Consider the following 17,439-nt stretch of genomic DNA (forward strand, 5'->3'; position numbering starts at 1 on the left):
TACTTAATTTTTTTAATATATTATTTATTACTTAAATTCATCAATTGATATCATCATCAAAATTAAAATTAATATATTATTCATTTCAATATCACCGTACATCCATGAACATATCATACCACTACTAATAAGATATAAAGAAAGGCTGCAATTCTTTTTTCAAATGTGACTTTTTGATATTCCAATAGAAGTGGATGAGATGTATATATTGACTTTTAATAGTCAATATATACATCTAATAGTCAAAATCTATATTGACTTAATTAAATAATTTATAATTATCCAAATAATTTAGAATCTTAAGATTGACTAAATTGATTTTTTTGTGTAAAATTCAATTAGCTTAGAATTTCAACAAGAAAAAATAAATATAATAAACAATGGTAAACGAGTAAATAATTTTATACTTAATTTTTCTTAATATATTATTTATTACTTAAACTCATCAATTGATATCATCATCAAAATTAAAATTAATATATTATTCATTTCAATATCACCATCGATCCATAAACATATCATACCACTTCTAATAAGATATAAATAAAGGCTTCCAATAGAAGTGGATGAGATGTATGTCGAAGAGGCTATCGGACGAGTTCGTCACGGGAAAGACGGAGCTGCCAATAAATATCGGATGAGGTCAAGAGATGGTGAACATGAAGCGCGATGAGAGGAGTGTGGAGCCAAGCTGCAACGAGAGGAGGAGTGACGAAGAGCGAGAGGTAGGAGATGTCGTAGGAGAAGAGCAGGTTGTCGATGCCCACCGGAACTCAGCCTGTGCTGTTCTATTGTGGTGTCACTCATTTTTCCGACCTATCACTATCGTCATCCAAATTACGAGTGAACTTTTATTATCATTGTGGAGGTCACAAGTTCATCTCAATCATCTAAACCATTTGGTACACTTTAATCTCTTTTTTGCTTTTTCTTTGTCCTCCTACGTAGTCATGCTTGATAAAGTCAAGATTTCTTGTGATAACAACTTCAACAAGAAAATTCTATTGAGAAAAATTTTCCTTTCCAAACATGTATAAATATAGAGTATTGTGTATTATTTCAATCAATACAATCTGACGCATATGCAGCAGTCTGATTGGCTGTTAGCAGTTTCGTTTATTAGGGACTTCATCAGACGAGCCAAATCAGGCGGACTGTGGGTGTCATATGTTGACATCCTACCACATATACCAACGTTATGAGCACATCATGCCGTAGTTTAATCGTCCGATCAAGGATCCCTGTTGAGAGTTTGTCAGACGAGGCAAGGATCATTTATTCTCTATTTGCCTCGAGGCCAAGAGGAAAGAGGCTGCCATCTCCATCGAGATCGAGCAGAAGATAAAAAAAAGACATCGGCGGATGGAACAACAGCACAGCAGCCCCTGTCGAACTCGAACCCTAATTATGAGACTCCGGAAAATGGTGGCAGTGGGTCACCAATCTATCTCAAGATATATACACATGTGTATTGATTGTCACCGCAACACAGCTGACGAATTATAATATGTGGAGGGAGACCCTCCAAGTTTGCCAAACCTTCCAAGGAAGAAACCAAAGCAACAATGATTTGAGCCGCTTTAACAATCTCAACTCAGCCATCAATAATTCTTTCGGGGCACCAAAGGGGGTAATGATTGATAGGGTATAATATTGATGACATAATGCAAACATAGTTTGTGTTCCAGCTAGAAATTATTGATGAAACAATATTTTTCTTGAATGATCACATATTTCGCACTAACTACAGACATCGACACGCGTAAAGGGAAGAGAAGCGCTAAAAGCTTCTTCTGCATTTTTTGCTCTTTCTTTAGAGTTTCGATCATACAACTTCACTTGGTGACCAAGCAAAGCTTGGGATACACCCATTTTACTCCAAAGCTTTTACCAACCTGCAGGGAGAGAGCAGCCACCAACCCAACAACAATCTGGCCTCCTCGATTCCCCAAGGAAGAACATGGGGCGGGGTGCCCAACAACATTCGGAGAAGAAATAAGAATCCTAGTCTTTCCACCTCCAGAGTTTGCAGGATCATCGGGCTCCAGTTCACCCGAATGCCTGTCTGGCACATTGCTAAAAGCAGTTTGATTTCTCCCGGATCATTGTACGATTGCTCATGGGGAGATATTCCAAATGGACCCTTGTTCTTATTTCCCACTGTTGGCAGTATTTATTTTTCCTTCAACTCCCACCAAATTGATGTGTTCTTCGGCAGCAGCAATTCATCTCGTGAACTTCCAAATGTTTGCTGCTTTACGATTTCCAGTTCACATAAGCACCTGAGTTCCTAGGAGATCACTTCCTCGTAGCAATCCCAGTCTGGAGTCCTTCCTTCACCTCAACTGACACAAGGTCGGGTGGCTGGGACTTTGAATCACCTAGCCTTGGGACTTTGGTTGATTCAACATTTTTAGGCTGAAGAAAAATGTATCAGAAAATAAGATATACGTAAAAATGATGGGAACTTTTACTACTGGAAAGTATTTGCACCAAAAAAGAATTACAAGCACACAGACGTGCCATATGATAAGCACACGAGGCACACAAGTAGCTCTTATCAACATAACATGGAAGGCCTCGCAAAAATAGAAATCATGCATGGATAAGTGACTTGCAAATGACTGCATCAATCTTTATGTCAAAAAAATTATTTGCATATATCTAAAATAGGAACGATAAAGCCTTACCCTTATGCATTTAACACAAACTGATCAAACAGCTAAAACAATTATCTCAATTACTTAGTGTAGTTTATTGTCTATGTTTAGTATAACTTTATTGACTAGGGGGGATATCCCCTCAGTTTAACGGCTATTTGAAATAGCTCATTCTGAGTGACCTCATACATTCCAAAGAAAGAATCTCGAAGTGGACATTTGATAATATAACCTTTTCTGTAAATTTCTGTACAAGGAATTTTTATTAATCCAAATATAATCACACTAGAGAAAACTGACATATAAAGCAACAAGCATTTAGGCAAATGAAAACATTGAAAATTAACAACCTTGATACAGATGAATAGTACGGATTTACCAGTGAATTCACCAAAGGTGGAGTAGTTGGCTTGTTCCTCTTATCTTGCATTCCTTTTTGCCGATTCTCATAAAAGCCAAAATCATCCAATATAGATGTTTTGGAGGAATGACTCTTAAAAATGCTTAACATCTCAATACCTTGGGAAAATTTCACCTGACAGGGATTTAGGTTCTGTCAGTATCATGTATAATAATGGATAGCATATAGAGGTATGATCCACATGACACAATTAACAAAATGTTTACTTAACAGTATCAGTATCAGTATCATAGGAATGTTCATTTCTCTTTACTTAACAAAATGTTTAACTATACATTATAAAGTTTCTTCTTCAACCCTATTTGCACATAATTGTCATAGAACTTAATTTTTAATGAGTTCTCAATCTTGAGCAATTTTGTCGACACCAAAGTCAAAATACAAAAATTCTCTAGGCCAAATTTTGAGAAAGCTTGACAAGATGTGGATGATACAGAAAACTTGAACTTTCTCGAGCGCGTAAAAAAAGCATCATAATTATCAAACAGAAAAAATTGTTTCAAAAGGCATACCTCTTGTGTGTCCCTGCTGTTTGTAACAGGCTTGTTGTCATTATTCTCCAAAATTATGTGACGGAACTGCAGGTTTGGCACATCTTTAATTATGTGCCACTTTACTGGGAAAAATCCATTCCACTTGTCTTGTTGCCAAAAGTCCATATTCTTACTGAAATCAACTCGGCCAGTCATTTCAGCTACACCGCAGAACTGACCGCTTGCGTTGACCTAAGGATCATATTTTCAAAAAATATAAGCAAATAAAAAACTATGGTTTAATTCCCTAAGGACTCATTAGAACAAAGTCACTGCCAACACAATACTGCTAATACATGTCAGAAACCCCAATGCTATGAGTCAGAGTCATGTTGCACTTAAACATACAACAATATAAACACAGTCATGAATCACCGCATATGCATCTACTATCTGGTAAATAACAGAAATTTTACTTTCTAAACATGCAAATTGTGCAAGAAAGGATAACAAGCAAAGAAGAGACGAAGAAGAGATTTGAAAAACAAAGATCATTTTTAAATTTTTAGCATTACTATTTTTAATTTTTAGTAACAAAAGGTCTTCCCAATAGACAATTCATTTTTGTCACAATACAAACATTTGCATGAATGTTTCAGATAGAAGTGCAGTAATATGTACTCTCGTATGGGTGACCAAAATGCATGTGATCGCAAATTATCACATGCACTCAGTAAATATTTATAGGCAAATCAAAGATCACATCTAACTGTACAAAGGTTGGTCAACTTACAGAAAAGAAGAGAAACACTGGACAGTTGCCACCCTTTTCTGTCACCTTCTCTTGTGCAACTTGAAAAGCATTGTCGACCCTTTTATTCCCATTTGGTGTGCTAGCCCAAACACTATACTTTATGCTCTTGTGAATATCATCCTCACTATATGATTTTATTACAAAAAATAAAGCATGCTCATATTTTGTCTGGAAATCAGGCCGGTTGTATTCATCCTTGTTAATAATAGCAACTGAAATGCTGTCACCATCATTCTTAACATCAAGCGTTTTGAGAGAATCAATATCAGCCTGAGAGGCACTTTTGGTACCATTTGTTCTGGGGCCACGATTCTGTTCATTCAGCAAGTCAAGATCGCCACAGCTATTTAGCTTATTTCTAACTTTCAGCTTCACATCATCAACCCAGCTTTGTCCATTTTCTTTCATGTCAATGATGCTGCTCGGATAAAATAGTGGACCTTTCCCTTGGTTAACATATGCATTAAACTTGTTCACCGGATCATAACCGTTGGAGAGAACAGCAGCAGAAGCCTGGCACCATTAAAGTCCACGAGTGTTCAGAATATGCAAATAGCATTTGCAATACACATTGCCAAGAAGCCAGTCTGACAAAATAGAAGCACTACATATGAAAACAAAATGTATTACCTTCTTCGTAGGTTTCTGAGATTGATTATGAATCATAGTAGGATGTGACATATCAGACACTAGTGAGGACCCTTTTGTTCCCAAGGCTGATTTTGAGGCCGGAAATGTTCTCGAAGGAGCAACGGTATGACCCTCAGATGAAAGATTTGGTCTATAATGTGGCTTTGTCGGATCCACCGCAAATCTGCTCCCTTGAATCTCATCTGCAAAGAAAAAAGATGGGTCCCATGGGTATGCCGGAACCAACTCAGGTCCATAAGCAACTTGCTGTGGAAGAGGTCCTGGAGAAACAAGTGCTTGAGGGGATATTAGATTTGGACAATATGACTGGCTCAAGAATTGTCCGTCTACACCATACATCGCTTCAGGTAAGAGTGGACTGTAAGGAGTGTATCCAGCTTGATAACCTGGGAAGTAGTACATAACTGAACCATTATCTGCTTGAATACCCTGAAGCAAAAGGGAAAAGAGATGGTGTAAACACTATATATAAACCAACTTAAACCGAGTGCAATCATTGTGATTCTACAAGTGCAGCAAAAAAGGAACAACAAGCCAGAGGCTTAATTAATTTAAGTAATGAGACAGTTTATATCATACAGCTCTTAAGGGTGACCATAAAAATACAGAACCACAACCAAGCCACACCAGAAGTGGTAACAGTCTGATTTTGCTTTAGGCTTTTTCACTTAATTTCCTATTTTTTATACATACATTAGATTTACAATGAGATAACTGATGTATCATTTCAATTTAGTGGACATGCGGTGTGGGATGGCCTTCAAATGGAAATGGAAACTATGTATAGAAAAAGGTTGCTGCTTTACATTTCTATAATACTAAATACTTGTGATTTAAAGATGCAATAGGTATTACAGAAAGGAAACATCTTTACCACAAGGAAGTTCCCCAGACATATAAAACAAAACCAGGAAAAGTCACGAGCTTAGGGGAGGATAAATGTTTTTAAAACTGCAACATCATGACAACATTTTTTGCTGATAATGAGAATAATATCTGCATTAAAGATATAAACATTAAGCTATTGTTGGTCCCAAGCTTTTATATAAAGTTCAAAGTAGAAACTTACAGGATGCTGAACTTGCAAGTTGTCAGTTCTCTGGACACAAAATCGATTGTCCCATTCCCCCAAAAAACCAGTAGATCCTGTTTCCATCTAGCTATGAGATAAAAGGCAAAATACACATATCAAAAAAATCTAGGCAAACCAGAAAAGTTTTAAAAAAACATACCTGGATAATAGTAGCCGTAGTAATGCATGCCTTGGTCACCCATCAAAGGCTCTTGATCCACCTCAGTTTCTTTGATGCTGCTCGTTGCATCTCCTGAGGAGATGCAGGATATTGAATCAGATTGGCTTGCACCTTGTGCCCCAGACTAAACAGAAAAGCAAGCATACGTATCAGAATCGTGTTTGTCAAAAACAAATTAGAATAGAAGCACCAGAGTTAGCTGGGCAAAATCAAAAGAAAAAGATAAGTGAAGCCAAAAAGTGCGGAATTTCATTACCAAACAACTTAAAACTATAGCATACCTCGTTGATACTGTTGACTTTCATCGATGCATCGATCTTCAATTTCCTCATTGAATCCTCAATTGCTGGATAGTGAAAAGTCAAGGTCTTCCATACAGAATGGCAAGTAAAACATTGATAACTTGATGGATACATGAAGAAATAAGGCTGTATAGTATCAGCTCACACGGTTTTCCATCCCCAATCATGAAATAATGATAAGGCTTTGAGACCATATAAAAGTCCTATTTGTGCCGGTTAATCCATTTTAACCTTGCCAGATCTACATAATTCTTCAAAAAACAAGATATTTCGTTGGTCAACATCCTACATCGGTGGGGTTACAATAAAATTCTTCATAATCTTTAACACAGTTGACCCCAGGAACGGACAAGCCTGGTAGAACCTAACAAAATAGCTCCGTTACTTGTATCTAAAAGGCAAGTTAATCCCCCTTTTAAGGGATAGGAAAAGGCAATTTAATCATTAGGAATAAACCATAAATTTTCTACAGACAACAACATATAGGCAATCATTTTCACTCCGATATAACAAAAAGAAGATGATCGGGAGATCCAAAACATTGAAAGATCAAGCTACGATCTCCGGAAAAAATCGAACCACAAGCTTTATGATATAACTCCCATTATTCTTTGACTCGTTTGACCCAGATAGGAACAGACAAGCTTAATAGAGACTAACGAAATAGATCCACCAAGTTACGTGCGTCGAGGGGCAACCTAACCTATTTTTTGTTCTTTCTTTTTGGATAGGAAAGGACAACTTAATCCTTACGAAGGAACCATAAACCAGCGAGAGTTCCACAAGATCTAGTCAATGATCGATCTATCAGAAAAAGAAGGTGTAAACAAAGAAAAAAACGATCATCTGAGCTAATAATTCGAGGGAAAAAGCGGAAACGGGAGAGCCCTAATGTTGTTTAACCCAAAGCTAAGATCTTCATAGAAGACTAAAAAGTATTGAACATACAATAGATCCGACCAGAAAACCATGAGAACCAGGAGATCACATATTAGAAAACCGAAAACGAAACGCAGGATACGTTTCTCCGGCTTCGCCTTGGCTTCCATGAGATCGCACCAAAAGTCTCCGCAGAAGAACCCTAAGTCTTCCTTGCCCTCCAGCTCGAAGGCTACCGAGTCCACCTCCTGCCACGAGACACCAACCCCGACCAAGCCGCGACCAAGGGAGATGTTTGTCGCCCGCAACGCGGAGCCGCTTCCGACGAGCGATGGCCGGTCAGGGCGGCGGAGAAAAAGGACGGCGGAGAAGCGCCCACGACAGCCCCGGAGATGCAATCTAGCGATCCAGGAGGCTCGGCGCTCGGCGGCGGCAAGTGGGTTCTCGTCCGTCCGATGGCCCCGGACGGGTGGGCGGAGGTGGCTAAAACGTCGAAGGGGCCGTTGTGGTGACGCGTCGGTTCCGTTTCAGTTAAGAGATCCAACCAATCACAAACAAGAATAGCAGCCATCGGGAGTAGTTGACTTTGTCTTTTTCGGTGGTTCCGGTTAGCTATATACAGGTGCGGAAACCGACGCCAGACTCATGCTTGGTTCTATTTCCGTCCGTGCGTGCGTGCGTGTGTGACGGGGCGGCCGTAGCAAGTATGGCATCCCGGAGAGTATGATCACCGCCCAGTGAGCTAACCGGAGGCATCAGTTAACCGCCGAAAAGTAGGATGCCAACTTGCGTTTCCACCAAAAGACGTAGTAACGTTGGAATCGAATCCCATCTTAAAGTTAATTAATTGATGAATTAAAAAGGGAGTAACACAAATATTATTAGTAATTAAATTAGAAAATATTTCTCGTGACATATCTTTTGTACTAATTATTACTTGGCCGGTTAGAGTTACCGCTAAGAAGAAATAGGAATCCGGCGTTGAATGGTGCCTCTCACGTGCTCGATTTGGCGGAAGCCTTCGACACGCAATCTCTCCGTCGAGCCTTTTGCTTAACGATGAAGCTTTGAGTGGGTCGGTCATGGCTCGATTTGGTGACGTGGAGGCACGTCGCTCAGATAGCATTCGTGTCCACCAACGTGTCGAGCTGTGATCGGCTACGCGATCCTTGCAGTATCCAGTCGTCTTATTAGATTCGTTACAGGTAATACATATGACGTCGTATATATATATATATTCTTTGAAATATGGAGTAGGGTATATATAAAATAATTATTTGCGTCGGTTTGCCTATCACAATTATAGCAATCGACAAGAAAACGTTGTGACATTGATGAAATGTTGTCATGATGAATTGGTGTTGTTGACGTAGGAGCTCAAGTAGCATCTTCACCCATAATATACAGAGAATTTTAAATTTAAAAAAATTAGATATCGATAATATATCATAAAATTAATATAAAATTAATGTGATTGGATAAATCTCACCTATATTTATAGATAAAAAAAATAACTCATGTGAGATCAATTATAAGATTATTGAGTTATATTGACTCACATATGATTCTCTTGTATCTCATCTCTCCTCTATAGATGCAAAGAACTCTATCTAGAAATCCTAAATATTATTCTTACAAATATCCAATGTGTCTTATGTCTCACTCTTGCAAAAACTTTAGAACTTTATATATACATTTATAAGAATAAATTATAATTCACTAAGGAGTATTAATTTAATTATGACTCTACCAACAAATTTAAATATAATTATGACTTCTAAAAATATTTATTAACTATAATAATCTTTACCTTAGTGAGTACTTTTTATTTACTTTATGCCTCCTATAGGAATTGAACCATTAGCTTGAAGAATTGGTCACAGTTATACTAATCAAATCACTTCAAGGTTTACCATCTGATTTCAATAATCTCCCTAATGTATCTTATATATTTGGAACTGAATTAGTGACACTACTTAGATTCCGAAGAGAGACATCTATCTTACTATTTTACCACTAGTAAAATTGTTTTTCTTACAATAATCTGGAGCCTAAAAAATATTAATATCACCACTTATTTTTTTGTACCATGAACAGAGTTTACTGTTGTTGTAAGTATCTATTATCTTCTACACATGCAACTTATTTTTAATCATTTGAGGTATTTACTATACATTTTCCTAAATGGTACGACTATTAATGTGAGTATTCGTCAACATCTTTTTCTAGAACATAAACTGTCATATATGTTCATACTCTTTATATATATAACACTAAACATCATCGAACGATCTGACTTGTCATACTAAAATCTACCATTGTCAACCTTCACTACCTAATATCTCACTATTCATATTGTCAGATTTATCTTTTTTTCCTAATAGCATAAGACATTAAAGATTTTTCAACTTATTTTAGAGTTATTGTATCCTTTTCACATAGTATCTATCATCTTAGTAAAGTTGACATAGAAGTGAACGAGTGATGTAAGAAGCAATAAAACCTTATCTTCTTTATCAATTTTTTAATTAATCAAATATTCCTTTGAACACGTTCAAATGCTTTATCAAGTCTTCGTCTTCCTCCATCATAATTTATATAACCTTCGCTTCATATATAACTTGTTAATTAAATTTTTTATAAATAAAAAAATTTCTAACTTTCTCAAAAAACTTATCCGAGCCATCATTAATAATATTATTGATAATATTATCAATAATACAAAGATGAATAGTATTCACACACCTGAAGCTCTTTTCAACAAGAATATCTGTCATTCACCCTTCTTTACCATAGAGTGAAACTATTTTTTTCCATCAAATTTTTTCATAGTAAAATCAACAGAAACAATCGATAATATTCTTGTTAAATCTTTAATCATCGGATCTTTTGGGTTTTGATGTCACTTTGTTTTGTTGAGGAGGAGAATTCCAAAACCAAAAGAAAATACCTAAAGATCAATAAAAGAAAAAAAAATTAACATGATTCAGCAAATCCCATCTACATTCAAGAAAAAAATTAAATTATTTAAAATATGATATCAATTACAATGCTTTTGAGTTGTCCTCACTCAAGTAAGGCTTATCTTATTCACCTCCCATATAAACCTGAAAAATCCTCTTAACCCCCTTTAGAAACCCTAAAAACTATCTAAATGAGTATCCAAAACAGACACTATCAATTATTGGCGTAGGAACTCCACCAATAATTGAACATTCATTGTCACGCAGTTGTCATGTCAATGTAAGATACTGATTTACTAAGCTTGCTAATGATGAAGAAGCATTTGAATACCCAAATGGCCCGTCATCTTCTATCGATTGAATAACACGAATAGATGTGTGCTTGCTACCGCACCATCGCATGATGCATCAATTTGAAAGCGTGAACAAGCCCATCAATGTTGACGTTAATAGAAACCTAATATTGAACTACTTAAAGAAAATAATTGTGTTGGATATTTCAAATCTAAATAATATGATCCTAATAAAAAGCCTCGTGATCAAAGTTTACTGCAAGTGCATCATGTTGTTAAATATTAATTTAATATTTATTAATATGAAATTATTTTATAATCGTTTTTTCAATCTCTTCATAAATATTTTCTTGACATTTAGCACTTACACTTGCTGTGCACCACTTAACGCATCCCATTATGAGAAATGCCATGTCGATTCCTCCTTAATGCGTGCACACCTAACACTTCCCATTATGACATATGTCGTGTCGATTCCTCCTAAACGGTGGTGTGGCTCCTCCTTAATGGTAGTGAGGCTCGAAGACAAGAGGTGAAGCCGTGAAGAAGATTAGCTTTTTAGTTGTTGGCACGTAGAAAGGCCGACGTAAGTTTGCTACTATGTTTTTGCTTCTCTTTTTCGAGAGCACAGAATTAGTATATTAAAATTAGCCATCGGGTCCAAATCATATGAAACTTACAATTCGAAGGTATTTCTCTCACCTTATATATATATATATATATATATATATATATATATATATATATATATATATATATATATATATATATATATATATATATATATATATATATATATATATATATATATTACGTATGTACTGATTTTAGAGGCATGAGAGTTTTGATATATTTTGAATGTGTTTGATTTCTTGTTGTAGTCCTTTACACTGTGATCGGGGGTTGGTATGATTTGGTTCAATCTCGATTGTGCTAGAGTGTTCACTAGACGTTTTGAGGGGGATTCTCGGCTCGATTCCTTTGAAACTTAGGTTAGTTTTTTTTTTATGGTAGCATTGGGGATTCCCGGCGTTAGTCGAGGGTTGGGTTTGTACCTCACCCCAAGGGTCGATCGTACGTAAGTTGTTAATGACCATTGATATTTTAGACGGTCTATTCGTTTGCCCCGGACGACATGGGATGACTGTTCTGGTTCCATGCCGTTTGGAGCTGCTTTGTACGATCTCAAGGATAGCTATGCATCGTTCCTGAATCCACTGTATTGCTTTGAGTCTGCTACATCGCTTCGAGATCGTGCCGTGCATGTGTGTCACATCAACTCTGAGATGTCACGTTGGTTCCGATGTGGTTGTCGATTATCGCTATAGGGTGATACAGAAATATTCCCTATCAATTCCTAATTATATAAAAAAGAAATTTAATAATTTACTAATTAGTCTAATATATAAAGACAATTAGATATGTATTTTTTGAGAAAAAAAATGACTCTTTCAAGTATATTATTTTTTTGCTTTTATCGACAAAGCTTCTTTTGTATTCTAATTCTTGAGTAATGTCTTTTTTAAGATTTTTTTTGAAATGTAAATACATAATATAATGTATAATTTGCCCGCATATGGATAACATGATGCCTCTAATTCATGAGGAGAAGACTCGAAGAACCAATCCAATGTTTGCTTGACCCAACCCAACCCAACTCGTGTGACTAACGATGCATGGACCTCCACGATCGCGTCGGTCCAAATCTAACACGTAAATACATGTTAGATTCATAAACAAAAAATAATAATATAAGTATGAAAGCGATTAATCAAAGAATAATATAAATATCATGAATGCGAATTCTAAACCAAAGGATCCATTGGACAACTGGTAAGTAGACAGAGACAAAAGATATGACAAATAAGTTTGTAGCTTGATAGAGATTTTATAGATATGACAAATAATTTACGGGTTTCCACCCGTAAATTAATGACTCATATTTTAATCATCTATCAAATATGCACCTACCAAAATATTATTCCTTGGAGTTCATTGCATGCCACCTACCAAAATATTAATTGGATTGGACCTCAGCTGGTGCTCCATTGCACCCAAAATTGCTCCTTTCCAAAACAATATTCCTTGAATGTAACGTAAGCATTGTTTGGTAAGATTATATTTCTAAAGTCTATTAGATATTACATGATAAATTTATCATTCTAATATTTTTTTATTATTTATTTAAAAAGTATATATATATATATATATGTATATAAATGAATGAATGAATGTATATAATAAATAAATAGTATAATTATATAAATAAACATAAAATATTTTTTTTAAAAAATAAATAAATACAATTTTAACTTACAGAAGACATAAATCATATTGATTCTTAATTAAATACCCTTGGTAATATTATGATTTTAGATAATATCATAATATACTTTAAATATTTAAAAAAAATATTAAAGTTCCACAAATACCAAAATACATATGTATGTTATCTTGAGATAGTATTAGCATCTAACATTTATAATACAACATCTTTGTCAATTCCAACTTAAGAAATATGTATTTAATATTAATTCATATTTAAAATATACATTCTATGATTTCTTAGATCTTTCTTGACATAGGTATCGAGTTGCGATTAATTATCGAGCATCACTTTTGAGTGCTCTACATAGAACAAAAGAAGAAAATAATTTTGGCAACATAACGAATGCTCAATGGAATAAGTAAAGTTGTTTCGAGCCAAAGATCGATAGTACCTTTTGGCAACATAATGAAAGACGAACTTTTGCATAATGTAAGTGATGAATGAGAGTTTGCCCACTAAGACACGAAGATCGGTAATGGATACCATCAACAAAAAGTAAGCATAAGAAAATTAAAGTAAAAAGACAAAAGTTTTACAGATATTTTATAGCCAACTAATTGGGTAATATTTTATAGACAAAAGGCACGAGGAAGGCTCCTCTCGTAATTAATTGGGCAATATTTTTAATTATCTATCAAATGCACATTTAATCATTTTTTTCTAAGGAAAACAATTGGTGAAAGAAGAGGCATCAAATGAAAGCCCAAAAAGTTCATGCATATCCTTAGCTACCAAAAGAAGATTCATGCATCAAAAGTTCATGCTATCCTATCAAAAGGCTCGGTTCGAGATGGATTGGATCTCTGATCGTGCTCTTTTACATCTCATCTCCGGCCTCCGAGGGTAAGAGAGATCCAGCAGACTTATGAGCCCTTGGTTACCATACTTCTACCAAGAGAAGATTTATGTATCAAGAGTTCACCTAAATTGTCTCCGACTCTTCGTTATTGTCTTCGCCTGGGACTAAATGACCTTATCAACATCTTATCGAGTAACAAAGTTTACTTGCCCACCAAAACATAGAGACTAATGATAAATATCACTAGTAAGAATTCCAATTTGTATGACATTTGATATTTTTTTTCGGGTCATCCTTGATGTCAAATTTTTTCCACAAAAGTGTAGCTTTTTTTACTGTTTCGGTGCATATTGATGAATAGCTGACTTAGATAAAATTAAGTGACCTAATAACCATGAATTATTTTTTTAATAGTCCTGCAGCTTTTTAGGTAAATTATCTTTTTATTGTTTCTAAGTAATTTTATAGTGTTTCGATCTATCGTGATCAGCAATCATAAAAATAACTATCAAGACAGATCATTTGACACATTTAAGAGATGAAAATATTGAGAGAAAAACAAGTAATCGAATCATCATCATTTATGAATTATTTCGTGGCGGGTCAGCAATCGACAGCTAAATCGATGTCTACTTATGAATGTGTACATTCCCGGTGGGCCTCACGACACATTAAATCAAGATTTGGTGCCATGTGGTTGGTGATGGCAGCTGCAGCTCCCAATCAATCGGGTCGGCAGCTACGCGATCGCCCGATGGAATGGTTAGTGCGCGAGCATCATTTCTGGGTCGCACTTGGAGTCGAAACATCACGGGCGACCTCCTCCGTGATTGCCAACCCTGGTGGGGCCCGACCCCCAACATGCAGTCAGTCTGCCACCAACCCAATCCACCTAATCCTTTATTATTAACACGTCATCGATAAGCTTGTCTTCTTATAACAAACACATTTGTGAACAGCAGCAACCTCCACCAATCAAATAAAGCGAATCAACGGGGCTGTGGTAAAGAATCGGGGCCGTCCGATCCCATCATCATTCACGACGGCACCTGGATCGCCGGAATCTGAGCCGTCGGTTCTTGAGGTCGAACTCCCACATGTGCTCCTGCTGCAGGATGTTGCCGATGGTGGACACGCCCGGCCACGGCGCCATCGCGATCCCCAGGCACTTCACCCCGTCCGCCACGTCGATCACGTAGCTCTTCGCTGGCGGCTCCAGCGCCGCCGACCCGGCCAGGTGGACCACCATTCGCGGCAGCTTGCGCTGTCCGCCCGCGGCTGTCCAGTTGTAACAGTAGTCGAAGGGGTCCACGCTCACCCTGGGGATCCCCTCCAGCCGCCGGCTCAGCGCCGACGCCACCGCCCGGTACGCCGGCTCCGCTAGCACTGTCAGGCTCGTCCCGGAGTCGAGGATGGCTCCGCCGCCCGCGCCGACGTCCCACACGATCCTCGGGATAGCCAGCAGCTCCCCGTCCACGGAGATGCCGTCGACGCCGACGGTGTAGAAGGGTTCGAGGTCGAGGACGAGCGCCGTCTCGCGGGGAGGCGGCGAGGGGAGGGCGGCCGCGTTGGGACCGAAGGTGAGGAAGCTGGAGGCGTTACGGGGGCTGAGGTGGTCCACGAGGCAGTAGGAGAAGCGGCCCTTGAAGCGAGCGGTGGCGCGCCCCGCGAAGGAGATGTCGCTGTAGCCGAGGCCCAGCACGCCGTCCGCGGCCGAGAAGCTGGACCCCGCGGAGGTGGACGTGCAGCCCACCACCAACCCCCGCAGCTTCGCGCGCCGGCCGTTGGATAGGATGATGGTCGCCTTCTCGTTCGCGAAGACGCCCTGGGCCGTCGATCCGTCCGAGTACCTGCGACGGCCATCATCGCATCAAATTAATCGCCCCACACCTTCGCCTTGCATGCAAATGGATCATCGCGCATTGATTGCCATATTAAAAGCCTGGATTCCAAGCGTACGGCTCTTAAATATGAGATCACTCCTCCTTTCACGGTGTGAAGCACAAATTAAACGCTGATGAGAAGCAAGTAATGTGCGGATTCTTAAACATTCCGCTGCGTCAGACATGATAAATGATGCTCGAAAAACCAGTATAAAATGCAGCATCAAGGAAAGACGAAGCACGAGTCATCGAAACTAAAACTTGGCTCCTAATCCTTGCGGCATTCATGAGCCCTGGCTAAAGTCTGCCTACCACAGCTCGCGATGGTTGTCAGGACCCCGTACGATCTCCTTTTTCCAGTAGCCAAAATCCCAAGAAATCCCTACACAGCCAGCTCAGGGTTGCCCCACTGATAAACTAGACGACAATGAATGCAATAAAAAGAAGTTCTTGTCTTTGCCATTTAGGAAGCTGTAGTTTCTTCCTCTCATCTCAGTCTCGTGTTCTGGGAAAGAACCACCAATCCGATCCCGTTTTCTATGTTCTTACATCCGAATGCTACTACAACGCATAAACTATGTTGGGAAAAGAAGAATAATAACTGCATGACTCGATTCACGTAGGAAGAGAAGATGCAAATTGTTTAAAGACGGTAGATCGGAGGATCCAATGGTACGTTACCCGTAGTCGTAAGCACATGGGCTCGCCGGCGTCGGGCACGTAGTCAACGAGAAGGGTAGAGAAGTCTTGCACATGTCCGACGAGCACGGGATGGGCTTGAAGGAGGAGGACACGTCGGAGCGGAAGTCGCGGGTCCCGTTGCCGCCGCCGCGGCACCCAGGCGGGCGCAGCCGGCACTTGACCCACGTGAGGTCGCTCCCCGTATCCATTACCAGCAGGAACCGCTGCGCCGGCGTGCCGAGGAGGAACCGCACGAAGTACTGTCCCGTGCCTGAGTACGCGCCGGACTTGAGAGGCATTTTGAAGGAGTCCGCCGCCGGTGCCGGCACGGACGACCCGTTCTTGGAGGGCGGCGAGACGTCGCACGCCCTCCGCCGGTGGCGGCCCCGCTGGATCCGGTCGTGGATCATCCGCTGCCGGAGCCGGTCGCTGCGGAAGAGCTCCTGCACGTGTTCCAGCCGGGAGCCGCCGCTCGGGGCGGGGTGGCGGACGAGCTCGAGGCGGACGGGACTCGAATGCTCTCCAGCGGCTGCGATGAGGAAGCCATGATAGCAGAGGAGGAGGAGGAGGAGAAGCTGAGGAGGCATTGGAGTTTTGGCGCCTCCAGCTCGTGATCAAGGATGCCCAAGTACAGGAAGATGGTAGAATAGATACCGATATATGGGGCCAGTGTACAGCAGCTAGAGAAGCTCCACCAATTTACCCTCTCCCTCTCTCTCCCCACACGCACTTGACTTGCCTTCTTCGGGCCTGTCAACTTCGCTCCCTTGAGCTTTATCTACCGTGATCCAATCTGTATATATGAAGCTTGTCGTTGAAGAAAGTGCCGCAATTTTTTGTCTTCTGAAGCTTCTTTGTGCTTGGAAGTTAGGACTTCGTAAACCATGCTTGGAAGAATAAACAACAGAGTTGTTATATTCACTCCTCAAGTTCTGTCGCCTCTCTCTCTCTTTACCAGCGGTACTTTTCAATGCGACTGGGATTCACCCGAGGAGACGGCGGTGTTGCGTTTAGCACTATGCATTAGTAAAAGGGCGA

The 17,439-nt window shown here is 39.2% G+C and overlaps 2 protein-coding genes across 2 annotated transcripts; both read right to left on the reverse strand.

Annotated features, from left to right (window-relative positions):
- Positions 1-1,631: 1,631 nt before the first annotated feature.
- Positions 1,632-7,904, reverse strand: LOC103989156 (YTH domain-containing protein ECT2). The gene is made up of 9 exons (XM_009407938.3): positions 7,596-7,904; positions 6,554-6,618; positions 6,252-6,396; positions 6,089-6,165; positions 4,999-5,448; positions 4,348-4,881; positions 3,594-3,806; positions 3,040-3,195; positions 1,632-2,418 (listed from the first exon to the last, which is right to left on the reverse strand). The coding sequence occupies exons 1-9, from the start codon at positions 7,621-7,623 to the stop codon at positions 2,299-2,301; spliced, it is 1,788 nt and encodes a 595-aa protein (XP_009406213.2). The 5' UTR covers positions 7,624-7,904; the 3' UTR covers positions 1,632-2,298.
- A 6,806-nt stretch (positions 7,905-14,710) lies between these two features.
- On the reverse strand, positions 14,711-17,260 carry LOC103989157 (aspartic proteinase NANA, chloroplast-like). Its single transcript, XM_009407939.3, has 2 exons — positions 16,402-17,260; positions 14,711-15,687 (listed from the first exon to the last, which is right to left on the reverse strand). The coding sequence occupies exons 1-2, from the start codon at positions 16,986-16,988 to the stop codon at positions 14,871-14,873; spliced, it is 1,404 nt and encodes a 467-aa protein (XP_009406214.2). The 5' UTR covers positions 16,989-17,260; the 3' UTR covers positions 14,711-14,870.
- Positions 17,261-17,439: the final 179 nt, after the last annotated feature.

The sequence above is a fragment of the Musa acuminata genome, chromosome BXJ3-6 (assembly GCF_036884655.1).
Source record: "Musa acuminata AAA Group cultivar baxijiao chromosome BXJ3-6, Cavendish_Baxijiao_AAA, whole genome shotgun sequence".
NCBI classification, from domain to species: domain Eukaryota; kingdom Viridiplantae; phylum Streptophyta; class Magnoliopsida; order Zingiberales; family Musaceae; genus Musa; species Musa acuminata.